Source organism: Rissa tridactyla, chromosome 1 (assembly GCF_028500815.1).
Source record: "Rissa tridactyla isolate bRisTri1 chromosome 1, bRisTri1.patW.cur.20221130, whole genome shotgun sequence".
In the NCBI taxonomy this organism is placed as follows: domain Eukaryota; kingdom Metazoa; phylum Chordata; class Aves; order Charadriiformes; family Laridae; genus Rissa; species Rissa tridactyla.
In genome coordinates, this window is record NC_071466.1 from 175,197,308 (window position 1) to 175,219,503 (window position 22,196).

At 39.5% G+C, this 22,196-nt stretch overlaps 1 protein-coding gene across 2 annotated transcripts in view; it reads right to left on the reverse strand.

Annotated features, from left to right (window-relative positions):
• The window catches only part of ACSS3 (acyl-CoA synthetase short chain family member 3), a 93,323-nt gene that overhangs the window by 48,348 nt on the left and 22,779 nt on the right, over nucleotides 1-22,196 (reverse strand). For both annotated transcript variants that reach the window (XM_054207198.1, XM_054207190.1), the window contains 5 exons: nucleotides 18,403-18,537; nucleotides 17,986-18,126; nucleotides 15,546-15,626; nucleotides 15,369-15,464; nucleotides 1,046-1,197 (listed from right to left, as the gene is read on the reverse strand). In XM_054207198.1, coding sequence (XP_054063173.1) covers nucleotides 1,046-1,197; nucleotides 15,369-15,464; nucleotides 15,546-15,626; nucleotides 17,986-18,126; nucleotides 18,403-18,537 — 605 coding nt within the window. The remainder of the gene's footprint in view (nucleotides 1-1,045; nucleotides 1,198-15,368; nucleotides 15,465-15,545; nucleotides 15,627-17,985; nucleotides 18,127-18,402; nucleotides 18,538-22,196) is intronic.

Consider the following 22,196-nt stretch of genomic DNA (forward strand, 5'->3'; position numbering starts at 1 on the left):
TGGCAGAAAGTAATGATGAAATTGTAATGAATACCTCAGGAATAAACCCAGCTTACTAATAAATAAAACTTTCCTGAGCAATTAAGAACGTGCAGGTCTAATGAAGGTACACGGCTTCATGGCTTTACATCTTCCCCTTCTCTTTGGACAAGTGTGATAAAACATGTTCTTAGGACCGAATACTGCCTACACAGTCTGACACTGTCCTTGTTCGATGCTGAGCAAATTATTCAATTTCATGATTAGATGTGGTCCAAAACCACATATTTTTTTATTTTTAGAATGTTCGACATAAGATATGGAAACTCGGTCTGTAGAAGTACTAAGCACTCAGAGATGCAAGTCAGTGTGACAGGCATTTTATTAATATAATGCTAAGAATGTATTTTAACCATATAATGCTAAGAACTCTGAAATAGTGGTAGTTCCCTGGCTCAGACTGGATATTCAAAACTATATAGAAGACTTTGACCTTAATCTCTCTGTGCCTCAGCTTCCCATCTGCAAAATACAGATAATACCACTCTCTCATCTCACAGGGGATTTGTGAGGATGAACTCAGTCGTGATTTTGAAGCATGCTGATAGTATTACGATAAACACCTTAAAAACAGTACCAGATAGCAAATAGCTCAGTCTTTGGAGCACAGAGTCATAAACAGTAACTAAGTTATGGGGAGATAAACAAAACATTGACTAGCTGCTGATTAAACGAACACTAAAGATCCTGTGCACTCAATGAAATGAGAGGTCACGTGGGAAAACAGTACGGGATCACATAATCCAAGACTGTATTACAGGGTATAGGCACAGTGGAGTAAAATTAAGGGTGAGCAAACAATCCTAACTCAGTAAGAACTCTTAAGACTACAATTTATAGTTGTAATCTTTTTAACGGCTTTGATCTCCTCCAAACTGCCAATATAAATTTACAAGCAAATACATGCACACCTAAATTGTCAAGAATACATTCAAATTCTGCTATGCAGAGGTGCGCAAAGCCCCTGTTTCTGTAAGAAACTGCTTCCAGTGTATCCTTAGTTCACCTTTTCAGAGAGTACTCCTTTCCCAAGGCTGCCTCAGGGTCCTGCTGACGGATTGCTCTAATTGCAGTTGGTGAAGTAAAGAAGGCAGCTACTTCATGCTCTGCTAGCACACGGAAATAGGCACCAGCATCTGGCGTTCCCACAGGCTTCCCCTATGGAGAGAATAATTTAAAATGTCACAGGATAAAAATATTTCGTAATTCCTTGACAGTTCAAGGCTTGAACATGTAACAGTAGTGGTAGCACAGCAACAGAAGTCATTTCAAGTAAGACTTTAAAGAAGGTTTTGTTAAAAATAATAAAACCACGAGCGTATTCACTTGTAAAAATAAATTCACAAGCTTTGGGCACAATCTCTCGCATGAATACAGCGCATAGTAGCTGCTACTTAGAAAAATAGAACAAATGGACACGTGAATGAAAAGACAGCCACAAAGAGCTGTTATTACACTGGCAGCAGGGGGAGTCATGCCTACCTCTGTTCTTACTGCGAAGCAGCCTGTAAAACACCCAGAGTTCCACTGAACTCGGAGTCTCTGTACGCAGCAGCACTGCAGTTATATCATCCACGCACAGGCCTAAGGGACATAATGCCAGCTTTTTCTTACCTAGTAATTTCCTCCCGATTCTGGAAAAATGCCCACTTCCCTGCTTACAACTGGCTTCCTGGCATCTTTGTGCTCCTACCCCACAAAAAGACTGGAGAGAAGCCAAAGATCCCTTTCTTGGTTTAGCGTGCTACCAGAGTATGGTCTGGTTTGTGGTTGATTCTGTTTTTTCTTTTTTTAAACTAAATATTGTCTTGAGCTGGGGCGCACAGTCAGGAGAATTATAAACAGAAGTAATCAGATGTGACAAATCGTCCAATGGTAAGTAATAATAACAGAAAGTAATCAAAAATACTTTTCTGAGGTGCTGCAAATATGAAAAGCAGTCAGCACAGGATCATACAATCACAATCTTACTGTATGTAACTACCGCAGTGCATGAAGTGCTCTATGTATATTCTGAAATTACGGAAAGATGATATTAATGTAGAATGAACTTTAGCTCTACAGGTATTCCCATAACCTTTTCAGCAGAAAGGCCACACTTCGAAGATAAACTTTGACAGCGCACACAAGTTAGGAGAGACGCACACTTTTCATACTGCAAGCACAGCTTTGTCAATGCTTTACACAAGAAGCCACAAACACAGAGGAAGTTTCACTACTGAAATATCACCATCTTTACAGCAGTTCACTATCACAAAACAAATCCATACCTTCACCATCCTTGTGTTAATGCAAAATTGGAATAGATACATTAATAGGTCCAGTGGAAAGAAAAAAAACAAAAAAAAAGAGCATACAAAACTCTAATTAATACTTTACATTTTACCAAGATGCAAAAGGAGCACAAGCATTTGAATACCTTGCAGAATTTACTAAATCCACTATTTTTATTCTGATAATGAGGCACTAGTAACACAGTAAATGCCTTTATGAAAACACACACTAATCAAGTTTGCTGCCCCGTCCCAACATAAAGATCAGCACGCTGGCTGTGATGCAGGCTCATGGGAATTCATCCCTTTCCCTCTCTCCCACCTGCCCTCCCCACTGCAACCGCCCCCACGCTTGGACTGCATCCGGCTGTGCCTGAACACTGGCAAGAGCACCAATGAACCATTTGGCAGATATAAAGAACGCAGGATGCCCGAGGTCAGATACGTACCATTGGCTTTACAGCCCTACGGTGAGGTACTGCTGGTGAGAGGAGTGCTGCAGTGGAGAATCACCATAAAACAAAACAAAACAAAAAACCAAGACAAAACAGAATGCACAACTGAAAAGCCTTTTTTTTAAAAAGACAATGGAGCAGTTGGTGAGAAGCAAATGGAGAGAAAATAAACAAGAGAAACAGTCCCCAGCCAAAGTAGCAGGGAATAGTATCACCAATGCCAACAACTCTTTTTGCTAATATCCTATCCTAAATTACCAAAAAGAAATGCAAATGAATGCAATTTGCTTGCCAAAAAAGTAGAGTTGTGTCCTTATTTCTGTCATATAATACAGAGTTCCCAAACAAAAATCTTCCAACAGTCTTTAAGTATCCTCTTGCACACTTAATCACAACTTTCACATAGTCATCCAAGTGTTCATCAGTATTTGTTCATGAACCTATTTATTCAAGTTCACGTCATCTCCCTATAATGTTCACTATACCTGCAGATCTGCAACCATTTGGTTAGGAGTTCAAGCCCACATCATTAACACTTAAACAAATGCTCTCAGACTGAAAAATTCCGTACTTCCATAAACTTCTCATTGATTAATTATGCAATTGAGCTAGCACCATTTGTAATCATCTTGGACAGAAACAAACCTAACTGTGGAGCAATATGAAATCGGTTAGTCTGCCAGCAATAACGTAGGCTGTTATTTTTAACCAAATGGAAATGTCCAGAGCTTATAAAAGGGCTGTGTCTGGTGCTGAGCACACCCACTCCCTCCTAGGGGCTTGGCCGCTGATACTGAAGACTAGGTTTCACAGAATGATAGGGGTTGGAAGGGACCTCTGGAGATCATCTAGTCCAACCCCCCTGCCAGAGCAGGGTCACCTAGAGCACGTTGCACAGGAACGCGTCCAGGCGGGTTTTGAATGTCTCCAGAGTTGGAAACTCCACCACCTCTCTGGGCAGCCTGTTCCAGTGCTCTGCCACCCTCAAAGTAAAGAAGTTTCTCCTCACGTTTAGGTGCAACTTCCGATGCCCAAGTTTGTGCCCATTACCTCTTGTCCTGTCCCCAGGCACCACTGAAAAGAGCCTGGCCCCATCCTCCTGACACCCACCCTTTAAGTATTTATAAGTGTTGATAAGATCCCCCCTCAGCCGCCTTTTTTCCAGACTGAAGAGACCCAAATCCCTCAGCCTTTCTTCATAAGAGAGGTGTTCGAGTCCCCTGATCATCTTGGTAGCTCTCTGCTGCACCCTCTCCAGCAGTTCCCTGTCCTTCTTGAACGGGGGAGCCCAGAACTGGACACAGTACTCCGGGTGCGGCCTCACCAGGGCAGAGTAGAGGGGGAGGATGACCTCCCTCAATCTGCTGGCCACACTCTTCTTGATGCACCCCAGGATGCCATTGGCCTTCTTAGCCACAAGGGCACATTGCTGGCTCATGGTCACCCTGTTGTTCACCAGAACTCCCAGGTCTTTTTCCACAGAGCTGCTCTCCGGCAGGTAATGGAGCTACCATGAAGTCTGCCATGGTGCAGCTGTGTAACCTTGGATCAGACCCCTGGGAAAACAGCAGAGTAGTGAGACGAGCTGAAAGGAGCCTCTCTTTGCTCAGGAGGTGATCTACACTCAGGCCCTCGCCCTTGGTCCCTGCCCAAGCTATGTCACAGACACATCTGTGGCTCGCACCTCCAGCAAGCTCAAGCCTGAGCCTTGGAGCACCTTCAACACATGGAACTAAACCTTCAGAAGTGTGGGTAGGCATGCAGGGCTCTGACAGATTGATATTTATACGTCACGGGTAAGCTACGGCAGCTTTGGTTTGGAGAAGTACCATTCTTTGATCTAGGGGAAAAACAAATAAAACGGCACAAGGAAAGGAACAGAAAATTCCCCTGACAGTAGATAGGAAATAATACCCAAAGAATAAGGCGACACTTAAAATATTCATTCAGGGAAAAAAAAGAAATCTGGCCCAGCTGTAAAATATTCTTACTGATTCTGCAGAAAAACTTCCCCAGTGCCTTGGCAGCTGTTCACAGTTTAGTAAACGCATAAACAAAAACTGACATAAGCAAAACAAATCTGAGACAGTGCAAATTAATTTCAGAGCCCAAAAAACTACAAATAAAATTGCCAAAGAGACTTCTTATTTATTATACAAAAATTTTGAGAAGTACTGCAAGATGCCAGGAGAGGCTTATTACCACATGCAATTTTGATTTTTAAAAAGTTAGCAATATAAACAATAAAGCCTAGGGTAATTAAATTCAGAATATGCTGACAGATTGCTGAGTCAGTTGGGGACTAAGAGCAAATGAGATGCTTCTACTGGATTTCTGCAGGGACCAGTTCAAGACCTGTTGCTATTCAGTATTTGCATCAATACTGGAGTTGAGAATTTATTTTCAAAGTTACTGGCAATAATATATGTGGTTGGCAGGAACCAAGAGCACAGTAAACGAGAACAAGGTAGTCAGAAAGATAGTGATCTGCCTCACCTAATTTAAAAAAGAAACGTAGAAACAGACACTTCTGGTATCAGCTAGGAGGATTCAAGTAGAAAAGACTTACTTTTAATAACCTACCGAGGGACTCGGAGACAAACAGACAGACAGGAACATCTTTCTGGAAGTACCTCGATTTAGCATGTAATTTATCAGATGTCTACCAGCTGAGCAGACATCCTCAGGCAGAATGTGTTGATGGATAACACATGATTATGAAAGAAGATTCCTAGTCAGGCAGCAAGAATGATCAAAGGGATAGAAAAGTCCTCCTATGGAGAAAGTCAGAAGCCACAGGGATGGATTACTTGAGGAAAAAGACATATAAGAGAAGCTATTATAAAATAGCCAAAACCACATCAGTAACAGCTCAGCAATTCCCCTTTTGTCTGATCCCTAACAATAAGAGCCTTCAATTAAAGATAAATTCAAAGTTTATGAGGAGGAAATTCCCTCTGCATAGCAAATATTATACATGGGACTCACTGCCACTAAAACCTGCTGACACCAAAGCACACACAAAATCCTGACACATCAGGATTCAAAAGAATATGATCACGGAGGCATTCATGTTTCTGCTGCTGACCCTGCTGCCAAACCTCCACTAAGGACTTGAGATGGAGATGATCTATCCTACTGAATTTGCTCCACAAATACAGTCAGTATGGATGATAGCAGAAAGATCCCAAAACTGGCAAACTCCAGAGGCCGTGCTTGCTTTGTAAGCTGATGATAATGGCTTACGGAAACTGTAGAAAGGCTGGATGTCCCTAAGTTGCTAACAGCTGTGCCAAATGAGAGTAATTTTAAACCTGTTGCTGTTGTTATGTACCCAGCAGATTTTTTGCAACAGCAGGGGCTGGAAGGACCCCAGTGAGCATTGTCAGGAAGGCTCCACATGCACAGCAAGGTCTTGCTACAGCTCTGTGTAAGACAATAGCTCCTTCTCTGTCCTAGACCACTCCAATGAAGTCCTTAATGCATGGCTCCAATGCATGGCTCTTTGGCAAGTGTGGGCATTGTCTTCCTTACCATAGCTTCAATTCAAAGTCCCAAGCACCGTAACTACCATGGTGCCTTTTTCTTGACATCACAGGATCATAGGTAGTAGCTAGATTTTCTCTTCATGCTGCTCTGTTGCTTACAGCTTGTGATCCCATTAGCAGGAGCAACCTAGAGTGGGCTGTAAGACTTCAAGTAGATTATTTATAGCTGAATTTTGTCATGCCTTGGAGAAAAACAATCCAGGATTATAAAAAAAAAAAACAAAACCCACCAACCAACAAACCTTGCTGTATTCAAAGGAATTCATTACTGTTTTCACATTCCTGACAATGGTGTTACAGCAAGTAAAAATTGAAATCACGTCGTTTCCATAGCAATTGCTAAAATGATGAGTTGTCACCTACTAAGTAATTTAAAAATAAACAAATCACTTTAAGAAGTGAGGGTATGAAGTCAGCCCAGTTTGTATTCAATAGTGGTTGCCCCTAGGCAAAGGGGATAAGATCTTCTTTCCCCATACCTAAACAGCATACTGATACTCCCTAACTCACAACCCGTCATTAGGCAACCATTTAGGAAAAATTTTGACTACAAATTTATGAATATTCACTGTTACGATAGTCTTCTGAGCAGACGAAAAATTATACGCTATTCCTCTTTGTGAAGATTATTTTTCTCCCTCCGTGTACAGAAGCCTTCCTTTTCTTCCCATTTTTAATCCTCAAAAAGATGACGCTGATGTCATGAATGCTGTCTGAAGACCCGACTGGTGGCATTTCAGAGAAAGAAAAATGGGAAATGTATTATTATTGTTTAATAATGTTCTCACCAAGAGCAAAAATCACGAAGCAGACATGTAGGTCAACCAGATATTAACTCTGATTTTTCTTTAATACTCACTGTTAAAGAAATAGAATTTTTACCCTTTTTATTTTCCACAACTGACACATTTTAAATTTAGAGGTACCTTTATAATGACAATAACCATCTTCATCCCCATGCATTAACACAGAAATAAAACTTGACTGTAAGACAACCATGTAACAGAGACTGCTGAAGGAATGCATCGCTTTCCTCCCCCTTCCTTCTTGTCTTACTCTACACCTGCTAGAATGAAAACCTCTTAATTGCAGTATTTATTTTAGTGATTCTCTTCTGCCAAATTCATGCAACGATTTTAATGTGGTCAAGTGTACCGGTGGTCAAAATTAGCTACTATAAAACTATCAAAGCCTTTTCCTTGTCTCTGAGAAAATGCCATTTTTCTCACACCGCTTTCCTCTTCTACTTAACTGGCATGGTGGTGATGAGTTAATCCCTTTGGAATGAAGATTCTAATTAACATCTATTAGGTGTTTAAACATTAATTAGACTACAGTAATTTAATACTCAAGCTAGTACGATATTTGATTCTGTAAATGTGCATTCTGCTACCAGGTGAAGTTTTTGCTCCTTGTTATTCAGAATATCAGAGAAGTCAATGACAGTGGTCCCCAGCCTTAAAATTCTACTAATTTAGTGGGAAATCACTGAGGGTTTTCCAGACAAACTAGAAAAAATAACTCTTTTGTAGTAGAATTAAACTTGAAAAGGAATAAAAACTATTTCTTTCTATTTTTTTTACTATTATACTTCTGTTGTTCTAGTGAAAGTCATGTATAACTGGACTTCTCCGTTTAATTATTTGTTGAGATCCTGAAGCCACTGAAGCTCCCAAAATTGCATACCAAAACTATACTGAGCATCTGGAAATGAAATAAAGGTGGAGATGGGGTTTGAAAACTACCCATCATTAGGTAAATCATGCAAGTTATAAAATCAGCCTAGAAAAGAGCTCGATTCCTTTCTTCTCCAAATTTCATCTGAACTCACACATCTAGTGTCGATACATTCCAAATTGGTACATTACGTGTTCACTGCCTCCAAAATTTCTTGATTAAAAAGCAAAGGAGCTTAAAAGAAGACATTATTATTCATAATGTAGGATTCTAAAATACAAAAAAAAAAAATCAAAGCAATACCTTTGATTAGTGGATAGAACAGTTGAATAAATCAACCGAAAACTGTGAATGATTAAATAAACTTAGTATGTGAGAAAGTCATACACATAAGGGGGGGGAAAAGATATTAATATCTATACAGGCATATTTACATAGCATGTAGGTTTACCTTTATGAACATCCATCTGTATATGGGAATGTATACGTATGACACACACTGACACGGCAAAGATCAGCTCTTAGCAGCATATGCTGAGATTTCTCACAATCCTACACATACAAATAAGAATTCAGTCTACAAAGTCTTTAGCTAAAACAGTCAACAATTTACTGTACCATGTACTGCAAAACCAGAAGTGATCCTAACTGGAGGACTATTCTGTACTGCAGAGTTAGCGATCCACATAACAGTTGCCCTGAGAAGGTGCAGGCCTGTGCTCTGCTTGTCTGTCTCTTAACTTTGCCCCAAAGGTCTGTTCTATACGGGTAAATCCAAGTGAAATACAAAAGCAAAGATTTCTAGCTTGTGTGGACACCAGATAGAAGAAAATTAACCTCACATATTAATCCACACTACCTAAGACCTAGCATCAGCTATAGGATCAGCAAAGAATAGATATTCTTTTCGTAGAGTATATTTCTGCTTCATAGATCTTGAACATGCTTATTAACGTTGATTACCTATAGAAATAATTTAAGTTTCTGGGAAATTAGACTCAAGGTTGAAGGACAGCATGTTAGTACTTCATTAAATATAGCTTAGAGTGATGTCCATACATCCTTTTAAGCCTTCATTTCCAGACAACAGAACAAGGTCAAAATAAATAATAGATTTTTTGCTTAGGGATACTGGATTTCCAAAATTTCACATGGTTTTTACATACCATAAAGACGTAACAGCAAAGACTGTTACCTCCTGACAGGAGAGGGACAAATGGAATCCTGTGGGATTTAAGAGCAACACACAGACTGTTCTTCCTCACCCTTTCACCTCAGGAAAAGGCAGGTGAAAAATGCACACTGAATACTTCAGTATGCAAAGCCATGCATACTTCAGTTAATTTTTCAAAGCCAAAGCTTGTTTCTCTTGTTCACAGTGCTCTCTTCTGCCACCACAATAATGCAGAAAAGTGTCCAGACTGTTTCTCTTCTTCATAGGAAAAATGATCTTTTTAAATGCAATAGAAAGAACACCGCAGTGATCTCTCTCTTTCATAAGCAGTTATGAGAGCCTACAGGAGTTAACTCAAGGTGTTAAAATCAATCCCCAAATTATTTAGTAAACCTCTAGGAGTTCTCACAGATGTATCCATGATTGCCCTACATAAACAAACAACACACAAGAATCATCTGACAAACATGACCTCTGGGATGAGCAAAAGGTATAAGACAGCTGTACAGACATGTAGTACACACATGTACGGCAAAACGTCATGAATCCACCGCTGCATCTGCAGTTACTTGCTATGTTCAAGTACACAAGTATATAGCATTAGTTCTTCTGGATATTTTTATCCATCTATGCAAATGTCTTTTCCACATAACGATATATTTAGTTAATAAGGAATCCCTTCTGCAAAGAGTCTACTTCATAAATTTCATATATTCTCTCACTTACCCATTCCTTTTATCCTTTTCCTAGGATTTTGCCCTACTGCTTTTAAAAAACCACCTCCTTTTTTTTTTTTTAAACTGCTTGATTACTTTTAATTTGCAATGTCCTAGAAATAATTTGGCTTCCTAATGTCCTTCAGAACTTGTATATGCACTAAGAACCAAGCGTCACTCCTGCCATCAGCAAGCTGACACTTGTCATTGACTCAAAAGCTTTCAGAAGTTCCCCAGTGAGCTGGTTTGTAAATTCACAGAAGCAAGCGGATTCCACCAGATTAGCACACTGGAGACTCTTCAAAAAAGAGCTAAGCATAAGCAATACTCAAACGAATGGCTGATTTTTATTGCCACAGTTGCACTGTAGATATTCTTTGCATCATGTATTTCAATAACACATTCGTTGCAAGCTTTCATGCTGAACACTGACAGTAGGGAAGTCAGTAAACTTTATCTGGAAAGAAGGTACATTGAGTTTCAAATGAAGAATAATCTTTGCTTAAGTTTTCTCCAGCTGCTGCAGCCATTGGCTGGGAGTATTAAGGTATGTGAGCTTCTCTGTCTTCAGCCGTTTAAGGGAGAAAAAAAAAACTGTGCTTGTTGTTATCGCTTTGTGTACTTTAATATTTAATAAAAAATACTTGTTTTGCGAACCTGCTTTTCTGAGAGATTATTGAAAAATCAATCCAATGCCTAGCAGCTAAAAAACAAAGCTATTTGCCTCAGATCCTACAGGTCACAAAATGTGGAAGAAAAACATCCTGACAAAAGCTCATTTTCTATTTCATAGAGCAACTTAACACGTTACCCGCAGTCTTTCATGAACAGAAAAAAAAGTCAACACTTTTAAAAGTTAACCACAAAGTTAAAAGTTAACCACAAAGACAAGAACAAATTCCAAAACATATTTTTAAGACCTCAAGACTTGCTTTGCTTCTAAACGTCGGATTTTGTTTCTTTCTTTACATTCTTCTGTTACAAAAATGATAAAAAACAGAATTTTGCACAAAGCAACATACACTGGTTTCACTGAGGCACAATCTGCTGTGCTATGAGAGATTACCAATCTTCCTACTACACAAACTGGTAAAAATAAACATAGTACCATATGAAATAATGACATGAAACATGAATGCGAGCACATATGGTGTCACAGGCTTTGTTTACATAGCAAGTAGCGAGGTGACTTAGAGCGGATTAGTAGATCAAACCATTTAATGCCAATGCTCTTTACATCTTCCATTAGATGTTATTTGCGGTTTATTTTAGACTAGACTTAGCCTTGTACACAGGATCAAAAATGCAGTTCAAAGTTTTCTGATGGAAACCTATCCCACATATCTTTGCTCCCTTGACTCAAGGGACTTCTCCTCTGGAAGTGTCATGCTGTTCCTTTCATCTGTCTCACGCAGATGACAGTAGCACGTCAGTTCACACATCCCCAGTAGGCTTCACCATAAAGTTTCTATATTCCCTATCTTCCATATCTCTGGCCACAGAACCAAAACATAGACCAGTGCCTTCTTGCCAAGAAGGGACAGGATCATTCATTATCTTTTCGGTGCCAATGAGCACCGTGAGAGACGCTGCACACCGCTGCGCCCCACACCATAAGGTAAACTCTGGCAACAGTACAGCACAGGTCTAATTTAATTGTGCTTTTACCGAATGCATAACGGAACCGCAATCTACATTTGGTAATCTGAAAGACACTGGACTATGTGGGACAGACACTCTGCAAATGTTTCCAATACCTTCCAAATTCAGGGTATCACTTTTAGTGTGAATCATCTGCGAGGACATCTTTGAGACTTTCCTTCAGACTGAAACACTGAGCAAAGCTTCTACAGTACCTGTATGCTCAGTTCTCTGCTCTCTTTGTCATAACCAGGGCATCCAGAAGCGCACTGGTGTCAGGACTTTGCTCTTTCACTGAGGACAGTCATCAACCCACAGAGCATTCAGAAGTGCATGGAGTGGGATGGGAGGAGTACCACTGGACACCAATGTCTTTCAATCTGGCATATGTTATGCAATGATTGAAAAGGGAACTGATTCCCAACACTTCTCTCTGTACTCAGTTTTCCCCTCCTCCGCACTTGTGTGCTTCACATACTCCCTTGCTGCATTCAGTCCATTTGTTTTGGGTAAACCTGGCTAATCCAAATATGCCTTACCCCAGCCCACAGTACCCTTCCCTTTACGACCTTTCCTGAGTGTGACTTGGTGCAGAGGAAGAGATAACATATTGCCAGCAATCACTATCTTAACCACTGCATTTCAAAGAAATGGTATCATCCTGAATGGTATTTGTTGTACAAGCAGCTGATTAGAGGGCAGGGAGAGGATCTGACATGTGGCCAGAAGCACCAGCACCACTATCACCACTGAGTAGGTCCTTTATACATTGCATTTGAGGGGAAGAGACAGTGTGGCTGGGGTTTTGTGCAGAAGCCTAGGGGGACTGTGTTATCAAGGCATGACACGTCCATGACTTAGGCAGGAGCCAGGACTACGCCTGGCACGCAGGCAGAGCTGGGACGGGACAAGCAGCCTCTGATGGAGCTTGTTGCTCCACAGAACTTCCCTCACAGCTCACAGCCCCTGGGGAATTGTCTCTCAAGGCGCAGAAGCTCTCACAGTCAATCCAGAGACTTACACCTCCTTTCCGCAGCTCTGTGACCAGTGCCCTAATTCTACCAGAAACCTCCTAAACACAGTCCCACCCTCAATACACGTACAGGAAAAGAGTACGCACACTTACTCAGGCGGGCATCTGGACCACCAGTTTGGCAGTTCCCAGTGCCTGCTGTGGCAGAGAATGGGCCAAGGGGATGTTCCTGTGCGTTGTCTCACGTGGGTCCTCTGGGCATGAGGACGTGTGCAGCACCATTGCCACGCTTTTCCCTAGACTGTGTTCCAGGACTGCTGATCCTGGGACCAAGGACATGGATGTCCTTGGATGTCCGTGGATGTCCTTGGATGCCTGTAGATGAGCAGTGGCGTTGGTGCAGTGCTCTCCCATCCCCTGAAGATCTGTTCAAGATCTCTGTTGTAGTGGCACACACACTGTGCATGTTTTTCCCACCTCATGAAAAACATGGTCTTCATCTATTTCAATGAATGCAGCACTGCTTGTCAGTCCTGTCCCACTTGGCAGCAACCTTGACATGAGCAACAGGGTGGTGCATCTGCTGGAGAAACTTTTGGGCCTTTTAGAGTACATGCTGTCAAGCTCCAGGTTGCCCCTTGCTCTATATTCTGGGAGGCCAATGCAACAGTTGTCACTATTGCAAAAGTCACTGGTAGGAAAGGAGGAATTCTTTTAATAATGTTATAAGAAAGATGTTGGTCATAAAGGAGGAACAGCAAAAGAAATAAGGCTGGTGAAGAGGATAGAAGCCAAAGCTTGGAAGAAATGAAGGAGCGGCTGACAGTCAGAACAAGTAAACATCTGGTGGTGATTAGCAAATATGAAGTCGCACATAGCATTTGGCCCTTTTGCACTGCACAAGAAGTACTTCAGAATAAGGTGGGAGCTCTTGACAGTTCTAAAGCTTTCTGCTGGCACTCTTCATTTGCTCTGGAAAACTTCACAGCAGCGCAGTCCAACTAATTTATCCCAAGTGGCAAAGCTTCTGTCTTAGTGTTCTCTATAAAAATGTCATTTATATATTTAAAACCACTCTGTGAACCAAATCAATAACCTAGGACAATCAGAGGACTTATTTCAGAACTGCACTACTGCTGTGATTTGAAATACCATGTAGACTCCTAACAACGATTGCTTTTCTGGACTTGAGGATTCTTGACTTCCTTCAGGAGGTGTCTTCTGCTTGTGAGAATCTCACTTAGAAGTTTATAGAGTGAACTTCCAGCAGCAAAGTATACTTCTAACTTCCAAAACAGGATGCAGGAAGCCATAGTCACTTCTGTGGTGTTTGATGCAGCGTCATCCAAACAATTTTGGAGGCAATCTCACGTTACTACAACTGTCCATGCTTCTTCAGTATCCCCAGGATTCAGAAATGTATTTACTCAAAATTCACACACAATCCCAGTACCAGTGTATAAATTCGTAGCACTGAAGCACATCTCAACCAATACCAATTTACCTGGTTGTGCAAACACCAAAGAATTGTTCTGATAATGCTTGTTCCTGAAAACAGTAACAATCCATTTCTGTTCTAGTATGGTCTTCATTACTTGTATGGTGTATTAGCTGGAAAATGAAGAAAGTTTAATCATAATATACATTTCTTTATGCAGAACTTCCGCACTTATGATGGTCTGTAAACCAGCGTATTTCCACCATGTCATGCTGACTTCCCTGCTGCACAAACACTGGGTACAGATGCTGCTCTAACAACTGCTACATTCACAATATCATCAAAGCATTTTTCATATACTTTTTCATGTCCTCAGTATCCAGTACATTCACTATACTTTTGCAGTTCTTGTATGCTCTGCCATGAGTTACCATTAGGTTTCCCTTAACGGTTCACAAATTTCTAATTACCACTACAAATCAACAGAGGGAATCAGCATGCCACGATAGCAGAGCTAAAGCAACTTCTGCCTCTAAGATCATTGAAAAAGACAGAACAATTACTAGGTGGGCTTCACTCTGCACAGTGTTGGAGAAGCTGGGATATATCCAGAATTCCTAATGTCAGGTGAATGCAGGAAACCAAATCTTAGCGTGCTTAAGAGCTAATAATGTCAGTGCCTTTACATAAAATGTCTTTCATTATCACTGATGGATACTGGATTCAGTCCCTGAAGAATAAAGAAGATGGTTCAAGCAACGCTGTACCTTCTTGCCTGGCAATTAGGGAATCAACAATAACTTCTGAAAACATAACAATATACGGTAGTGTGATTGCTTTTTGGAGCACCAAAGTTAGGATGCAGCAGGTCACTCTAATTGGACTAGTCTCCTCTCCCCCCCACTGAGTTTCATCCCCCAAAGAGAAGGACCAAGGCCTGAATGTCAACTGAGTCTTGGCTTCAGGTGCCTTGAATGGTAGGGGTAGGAAAGAAGAGACAAGTCTCCTCAAGAATTCTGGCTCCAACCATAGATCTTCCAATTGCCTCCAACTCAGATCCAGTAAGAATTTGTCATCTCCAGTCAAGCCAAATACAAGATACTCCCCTAGATCCATAATAAAGGTAGTCTCATGTCCTGTGGCTGAAGCAACACAGGTATGCTCAACATCTCCATTTCTAGGTCTGTTGTTTTGGAGCTCCTTGCCCCATTGACCATCACCAGTCACACAGCTGAAGTAGACAAGTTTGAAGGATAGAACAGTAAGTTTTCCTTAAGAATTACTATAATAGATGGGAGAGTATAAACACCGAAGATATACACACAATTTAAATATATATATTGCATGAAGAATGGACAGGCATAAACACGATCACCAGGATCATCAACTGGAGGAGATGCTGCTTTTTCAAAGGCCGGCTTTTTGGAATCATACCTCATACAAAACTGTAGTATTCCCATGAAGGAGAGGCCCATAGCAAATGTAGGAATGACCAACAACCCAGCCTAAATCAGAAGCTGCCCACCACACCTAAAATGAAATAAAAACATAAATATAGTGGGGAGTTTTTTAAGAGGAGTTAAAAAATATATGACATTTAAGCAGAATTACCTCACCAGGTTTGAGTCCATATACAGCTGACATTGTCCAGTTCAGCATAACTGCATAGCCACCTGTTGGTCTGACAACACCCTAAATGAGAAAATTTGAATATTTAAGATCATTTGAAGGATGCAATGATATTCCTGTCTTCAATGAAATTTTGTTTTTTTAGCAGCAATAGACTTAAAGTTGTCCAATTCCAATACCCCTCACTTAAGAAAAGGATCCATTTGGACAAGTACATGCTTGTGTTAGCATTCGCACTGAAGTAATTTTGGCAAACAAACAAACAAATAAACAAACATACAATAAAACAAACATAAAAACCTAACCCGAGGCCTAGCTGACGACACTTTTCAGAAGATAACTAACAAAGACTAGAATTCTCTCATTAAGGTCAGATAAGCAAATATTTAGTCAACATATGCTGACAAAAATAAATGATTGAGTATTTACCTCACTTAAGCTGTGGCCAAATAAATGCTGGGTATGTTTTAAATTCATTGCGTAGTCTCTCTGTGTGATCACTGAAAAAAGAGGAGCACCTGCAGAGTAGACGATCCCTAAAATAACTTGGGTGAATTACTCCCTGAAATGTACCCCTCTTTCTGCACTGACTCTTTTTAAAGATGTTAGAAAATTGTCTTAAACCAGATGTCTATTATTGAAAGGTTTAATACCTAGCCTGAAGTATACATACAATGCAAAATGAAGAACATCCCAGTCTTGGTCTAAAAGAGGGATTTGAAAATTAGAACGACAGAGTATCAATAGCACCATCCACCCTGGTAAGCCAAAAACTGTCTCTGGAACACCATTAATAGGAAAATTTTTGAATTTGGATGTTTAATATACATTTCATCATCTTCTAGTACACTGCTTCTAGAAGAAAGAATTACGTAAACTATGTCCTGAACTAAAATTCAGGTGTGATTCATCTGACCAAACAAATGTCTATAGTGCAGACACTACAATACAGCTACCTGTCTGCTAGGCATGGTACTCTTTATGTTGTTAATAGAATGAAACACGTGCTTTCAGGCCTCATCAAAGAAATGAGGGACTGTAGAGACATATTAACTCATTAAAATGGAGACTGCCACAGCAAGAATGGTTAACCAACAAGTGTTTCAGAAAGCAGATTGCCATCGTTAGTCTCAGCTTCTAATTTAGTCCCCGCTCTGAGATTAACCAAAGTTTTGTTATGAAGGTCATAACTGAGTAATTTTACTAGCATGACCATCTAAAAGCAAGTTCCTTAAATGAATAAAAAAGTTATTTTATTCATTAAGTTACTCATTGTAGCTTAGTGTTAGTTGACAATCTCCCTCTTATAAGGGAGATTGATTCAAGGTGCCTATATTTTTCTCTGGAGAACCAACACAGTGAAGTAAACTTCTGAGAACTTTTATCTCTGAGATACTATGTTTTGAAACTAACAGCAAGGAAAATACCTGTTGTAACACAGGATCTTATCTTGGACCTTTTGACAATATAATTAAATAATCCCAGATAACGCATGTTGCTTTAAAGCGCCCACATTCAAAGCAAAAGCAGAAGACATTTTTCTCAGCAAAACTGATTTTTGTTTTCCCTTAACTCCCCTTCAATTCTGAACCTTATAGGCCACATCATGAAACAATTTTCTAGTAGTAGCCTAAGCAATGCCATATCCAGGGATGTGTGATACCATCCCTGAATTTGTGGCGGTAAGACCACTGCCTGAAAGTTATATTCAGTTTGTCTTCTACACTTGAAAACAGAATTTAAGTACCAAGGAAACACTCAAGAGCTTGCTTTTAAAATAAGATCTTTTAAAAATAGATCATTAAGACTAACTGACATTTGAAAGCAAACATTTTCCAAGAATGCCCTATGTTAGTTTTCACTTACTCAATCTAGACTTTCATTTTCATGGGAATTATGTTCTCAGAACTGTTCAATAACACAAACCTTCAGAACATGCTTAATTCCATTTAATCTGTAATGTCATTCATTACATCTTATCTATGGGAAGATTAGCTAATATGTAAACAAGGAATAAGCAAAGACTATTCAGCAATAAATGCTACCACACAAGTCATATATTAACCAACCTTGTCATTAAGTGACTATACTACGCTTATCTCAAACCGTTAAAACACAGAAGATATTAATGGATAAAAGACATTCTGCTCTCTTCAAAGGTTCATACTATACAAACATTTTGAAGTAAATGCAGTTTATCTTTATATTACTATTATTTTAAAAAACAAACATGATTTATTCCTAGACAATGACTTTAAAGCAGTGAAATATGAATATATGAGATTAAACCATTTCTACCAATGCTTATCATTTATAGCATTGAGCTCTGGCAAACAGTTAGAACCTTTTTAATTAAATATTTTCTCAAGTGGAACTGCAAATAGGTTGGTCACAGACACTTAGACTACAGATAGTCCTTTACCTTGGGCAACCCTGTTGTTCCAGATGTATAGAGAATATAAAGGGGATGGTCTGAGGGAACAGAGACACATTTATAACACTGTGCTTTTTCAAGCTCTTCTTCCCAGTCAAGATCACGACCTGGGACAAGAGGAACATGGCCCTGCCAATTGAAAAACAGAAAAGTGTTGAAAGAAAAACAGATGGAATAGATGGAAGTGGGTCAAAAATTATGTACTATTAAATTTTCTGTCCAGTAATCTTTCTGATGCATTAGTTCTATTTACTATTTAAATCTTATGAATATAAAGTTCCCCCACAAAATTCAAAACCAAACTACAACAGATATACTAAAAATTTTACTTTTAAAAGAGAAAAGGCATGTGCGCTACGTACACATCTGAAAGTTAACATACAGGCACAATAACTGTACACCCACCAAATTAGGTCGCTTGTAAATGAGAACTTTATCAGGTTTGCTCTGTACCCTTGCCAATGCTCCTTCTAGGAGGGATATGTATTCCACCTTCCTTTTCGGTTCTACTCCAAAACTTGCTGTTACAATAAGTTTGGGCTAAAATAAAGAAGTTAGATTGTTAATATATACATGTGCAATATATTTTATATATGTAACCTAATAACATGTTTTCCATTAAATTCTTTGATTAATAATGCTCAATGTACAAAATCTATCTTCACATGAATTAGAATCAGGAGTTTAGATTAGTTTTCTACAAAAATCAAGCTTGTGTGATCCTACTGTCCGTGCATCTGTTTTTTCTTCAGGAGATCAGGAATAACTTCTGACACTCTTCACCATTCTCAAACAAATTTGAGTAAGAAACCAACAGTATTAAGTTCTTGTAATCTGCACAAAAATCAATGAACAGAGAGAAAAACCCATCTGTATCTTACTCCCTCCATTACGCAAAAGTGGTACAGTGATGTCAACAATTATCTGTCCTGTTTAGCCTGCTTCCTAATTATCTGCCTGCACCCAGTAGCATATTTCATAACTAGCTGTAGCACTTTGCTGGTTCTTTTCCAGTCTGCAATTAAATGGCACAGGAGGGAAAATAGGAGAAAGAGGAAAATGAAGGCAAACAAGAGATGACAGGAAAATAGAAATACAGGAAGAGAATAAGCTAAAGTCGTAAGACACATGAGGGAAGTACAGCGAGAGTCTTTCAAGTGATGATTGCAGGATTCAGGCTGCAAAACCACTAAAAATCAGATTTCCACATTTATGGGCTTTTTTAGAATAATTTCTGTTTCAAATGTGGATTTAGCATCCTTGTCATTCCACTAACCTCAGGTTTTATGTAAGATTTCCTAAGTCAAGAAATTTGCATGCAAACTATTTTGACTTAGGTCCCGAGATCAGTATTTCTATTTCTTGTATTTCAGGAAATAAAAAGTAGCACCAAATAAAGTATGTGTTAGAACACATTTTAATTGGAGAAGAATGAGTCTTCAATCTCCTTGCTTTTGGAGTTTTAGAAGTATATTTATCTTATGCCCCTCAGTTTGATCAAGCTATTTTACTAATTGTATGCATTAGCATAAATCTCATTAAGTAGGCACAAACCACAATGTCACAGTTAAGGCTGCATTAAACTCTGCACAGCATGCACAGATTAAATTGTTTTCTTGTGCAACAATAAAATGTTACCTGTCCAAATCTGCCATTCAGGGAAGTTTGCTAATTAGTGTGCATTCAAAATAAAGATTTCAGATGAGCTTTAAAAATTCAGCATTTGTCATCTTTCTCTTTTGGGATGCACTGATTTTAATAGAAGATGATACAATACAATGCGGTTAAACTGAAACTTCACCTGGAGGCTACCCTGAAATTAGACTGTAATTAATGTAAGATACTAACACAGTTCTATTCAATCATTACGATGAAAGACTGTTGTCAACACCAGGTTACAGTCATTTGTAAATGGTGCCACCTCTGCTTATCAACTGCTTTGTATGCAGTAAAGAAGTCTAAAAATAAGCAATACTAAAGTTGTTAATGTGATGTATTTCCCAAGTGAGGGCTGCCACCTGGAAGAATCATGGATCACTCCGTGCAAATCAAAGCTCCATTACTGGCTTTAACTGCTGTTTTCTAGTGTTTTACCTCTCTGCCTACTTGACATTACTTTCTCTGCTTCCATATTGTTTTTAAACACCCATTTCCCATCTCTTCTGTGGCTCCATATAGTTTTGCACAGTAAGATTAGATAGAAATATAACTAGTTTGAAAGAAAACCAGGAAAGTTCAAAGGTTTGCTGGAGAAGGAATGCCAGCAACAGTGAGCTGTAGAAAAAAAATACAATATGAAGTAGAAATGAGATAAAGCAAGGACCAATAGTACCAGACCAACAATTTTATTCTGTTGTAAAGACTCCTCCCACAAATTCTTCTATAGTCTCTAATAGCATACAAGGCAAAGTTTAGAAAAAGCAACAAATACTTTTTTGGGGGCCAACTAATAAAGCTTTAAAAAGCCCAAACTGAAAAACAACTAGCTTTGGGGCACAAAATGTCAGGAGTGTCATGAATATGTTTACTGAGAAATACAGCGCTTGGGCCCTCATTATTCAACACACAAAGCTCTTCCCTCTTCATGCCCCAGCCACACATCTGATCACAAGCCTATGCTCAAACTTACTGCACTTTCGTTGTGTGTCAGTCCTCGTTAAAAAAAGTATCATGCATTTTAAAGAAATCCAGTGCTTATGCGGTCATTATATAGCTCTGCTGCACCTGCTGGTATTGGACTGGCTTTGTGGTTGGGAGATCCATGTCAGACTGCCATGCATATTAAGTTTTGCCAGATACTATACAGTGCTTTAAAGAAAGAGACCTGAATCATCCTATACAAGTAGTTAAAAATAAAACGCAAGATAGTGCCTTCTAATATACAATATATATTCCAAAAATAAACACTGCTTCAAGACAAGAAAAGACCGGACTGCAATTACTATAAGGCAACTGTGCATCTTAAGTACCAGCAGCTGAGCTTGCTGCCTCATCACTCAAAAGGTTTGATCATCTTATGATGAGAAGTAGGGGTAACCATTCACAGCCCTACCTGTGTGCCGGAACTATGTCTTATTCAGAATAAACTATTACAAAATATAAGCTCATTTTTTCAAGGAGGTCTTATTAAAATTTCCAAATGTGCTAGCTATAAATAAGTGAGGAATACAGTATTTCTGACCTCAATGAAAGATAGTAACAGTTTTGAGTCACTTGGGTGTCTCGTACGTTTTGTGTTTCTAAGACTTGTTGTTCACTTGCAAATCATAATACTGCTTTAGTGAAGCGTCTTTAAAAAACACATGCCTGAAAAACTCCGTTACTTGTATTTCATTTTCCAGGGTTTGGACTTAAAATCTAAAAAGTCCTCTGGAATTGCTATACAACTATTGTGATTCAAAAAACATGAGAAAATTTAATTGTTGAAGACATAGCAATTACTCTATTAAATAGGCGTATAAGCATATTGTTCTTAAGTGGCCTTCTCAGTTTTCCTAGTTTACTAAGCTAAAGTGCTTAAACAGATGTCATGGTAATTTCTCAAAATATAGTTAATATCCTCTTCCACCTGCTAGAAAAGTAGCACAACGAGCTGTAGGCAATCCAGGAGACTCCTGCAATGCATTGCGGATAACTTTTTAAGACAGGTAATAGACAGCCCCACCAGAGGTGATTCGATACTGGACCTGTTGGTCACCAACACAAGAGAGCTAACCAGTGACATCAAGACTGGAGGTGGCCTGTGCTGCAGTGACCATGCATTGGTGGAGTTCACAGACCTGCAGGATATGGGTCAGGTGAAGAGTAAAGTCAGGACCCTGAATTTTAGGAAAACAAAATTCTAGCTATTCAAGGAGTCAGTCAATAGGACCCGCTGGGAAACTGTCCTCACAGGCAAGGATGCAGAACAGAGCTGTCAGATCTTTAAGACACTTTCCATAAAGCACAAGACTGCTCTCAATCCCCAGGTATAAGATATCCTGAAAGGAAAGCAAGAGTACGTCACAGCCGAGTCAAGACCTACTAGTCAAATTAAAGGGCAAGAAAAAGATGCACAGGCAGTGGAAGCAGGGACAGGTATCCTGGGAAGAGTATAGGGACACTGCCTGCTTCTGTAGGGATGGGATCAGGAAGGCCAAGGTGCAGGTGAAGCTGAACTTGGCAAGGGACGCAAAGAATAAGAAGGGCTTCTACAGGTA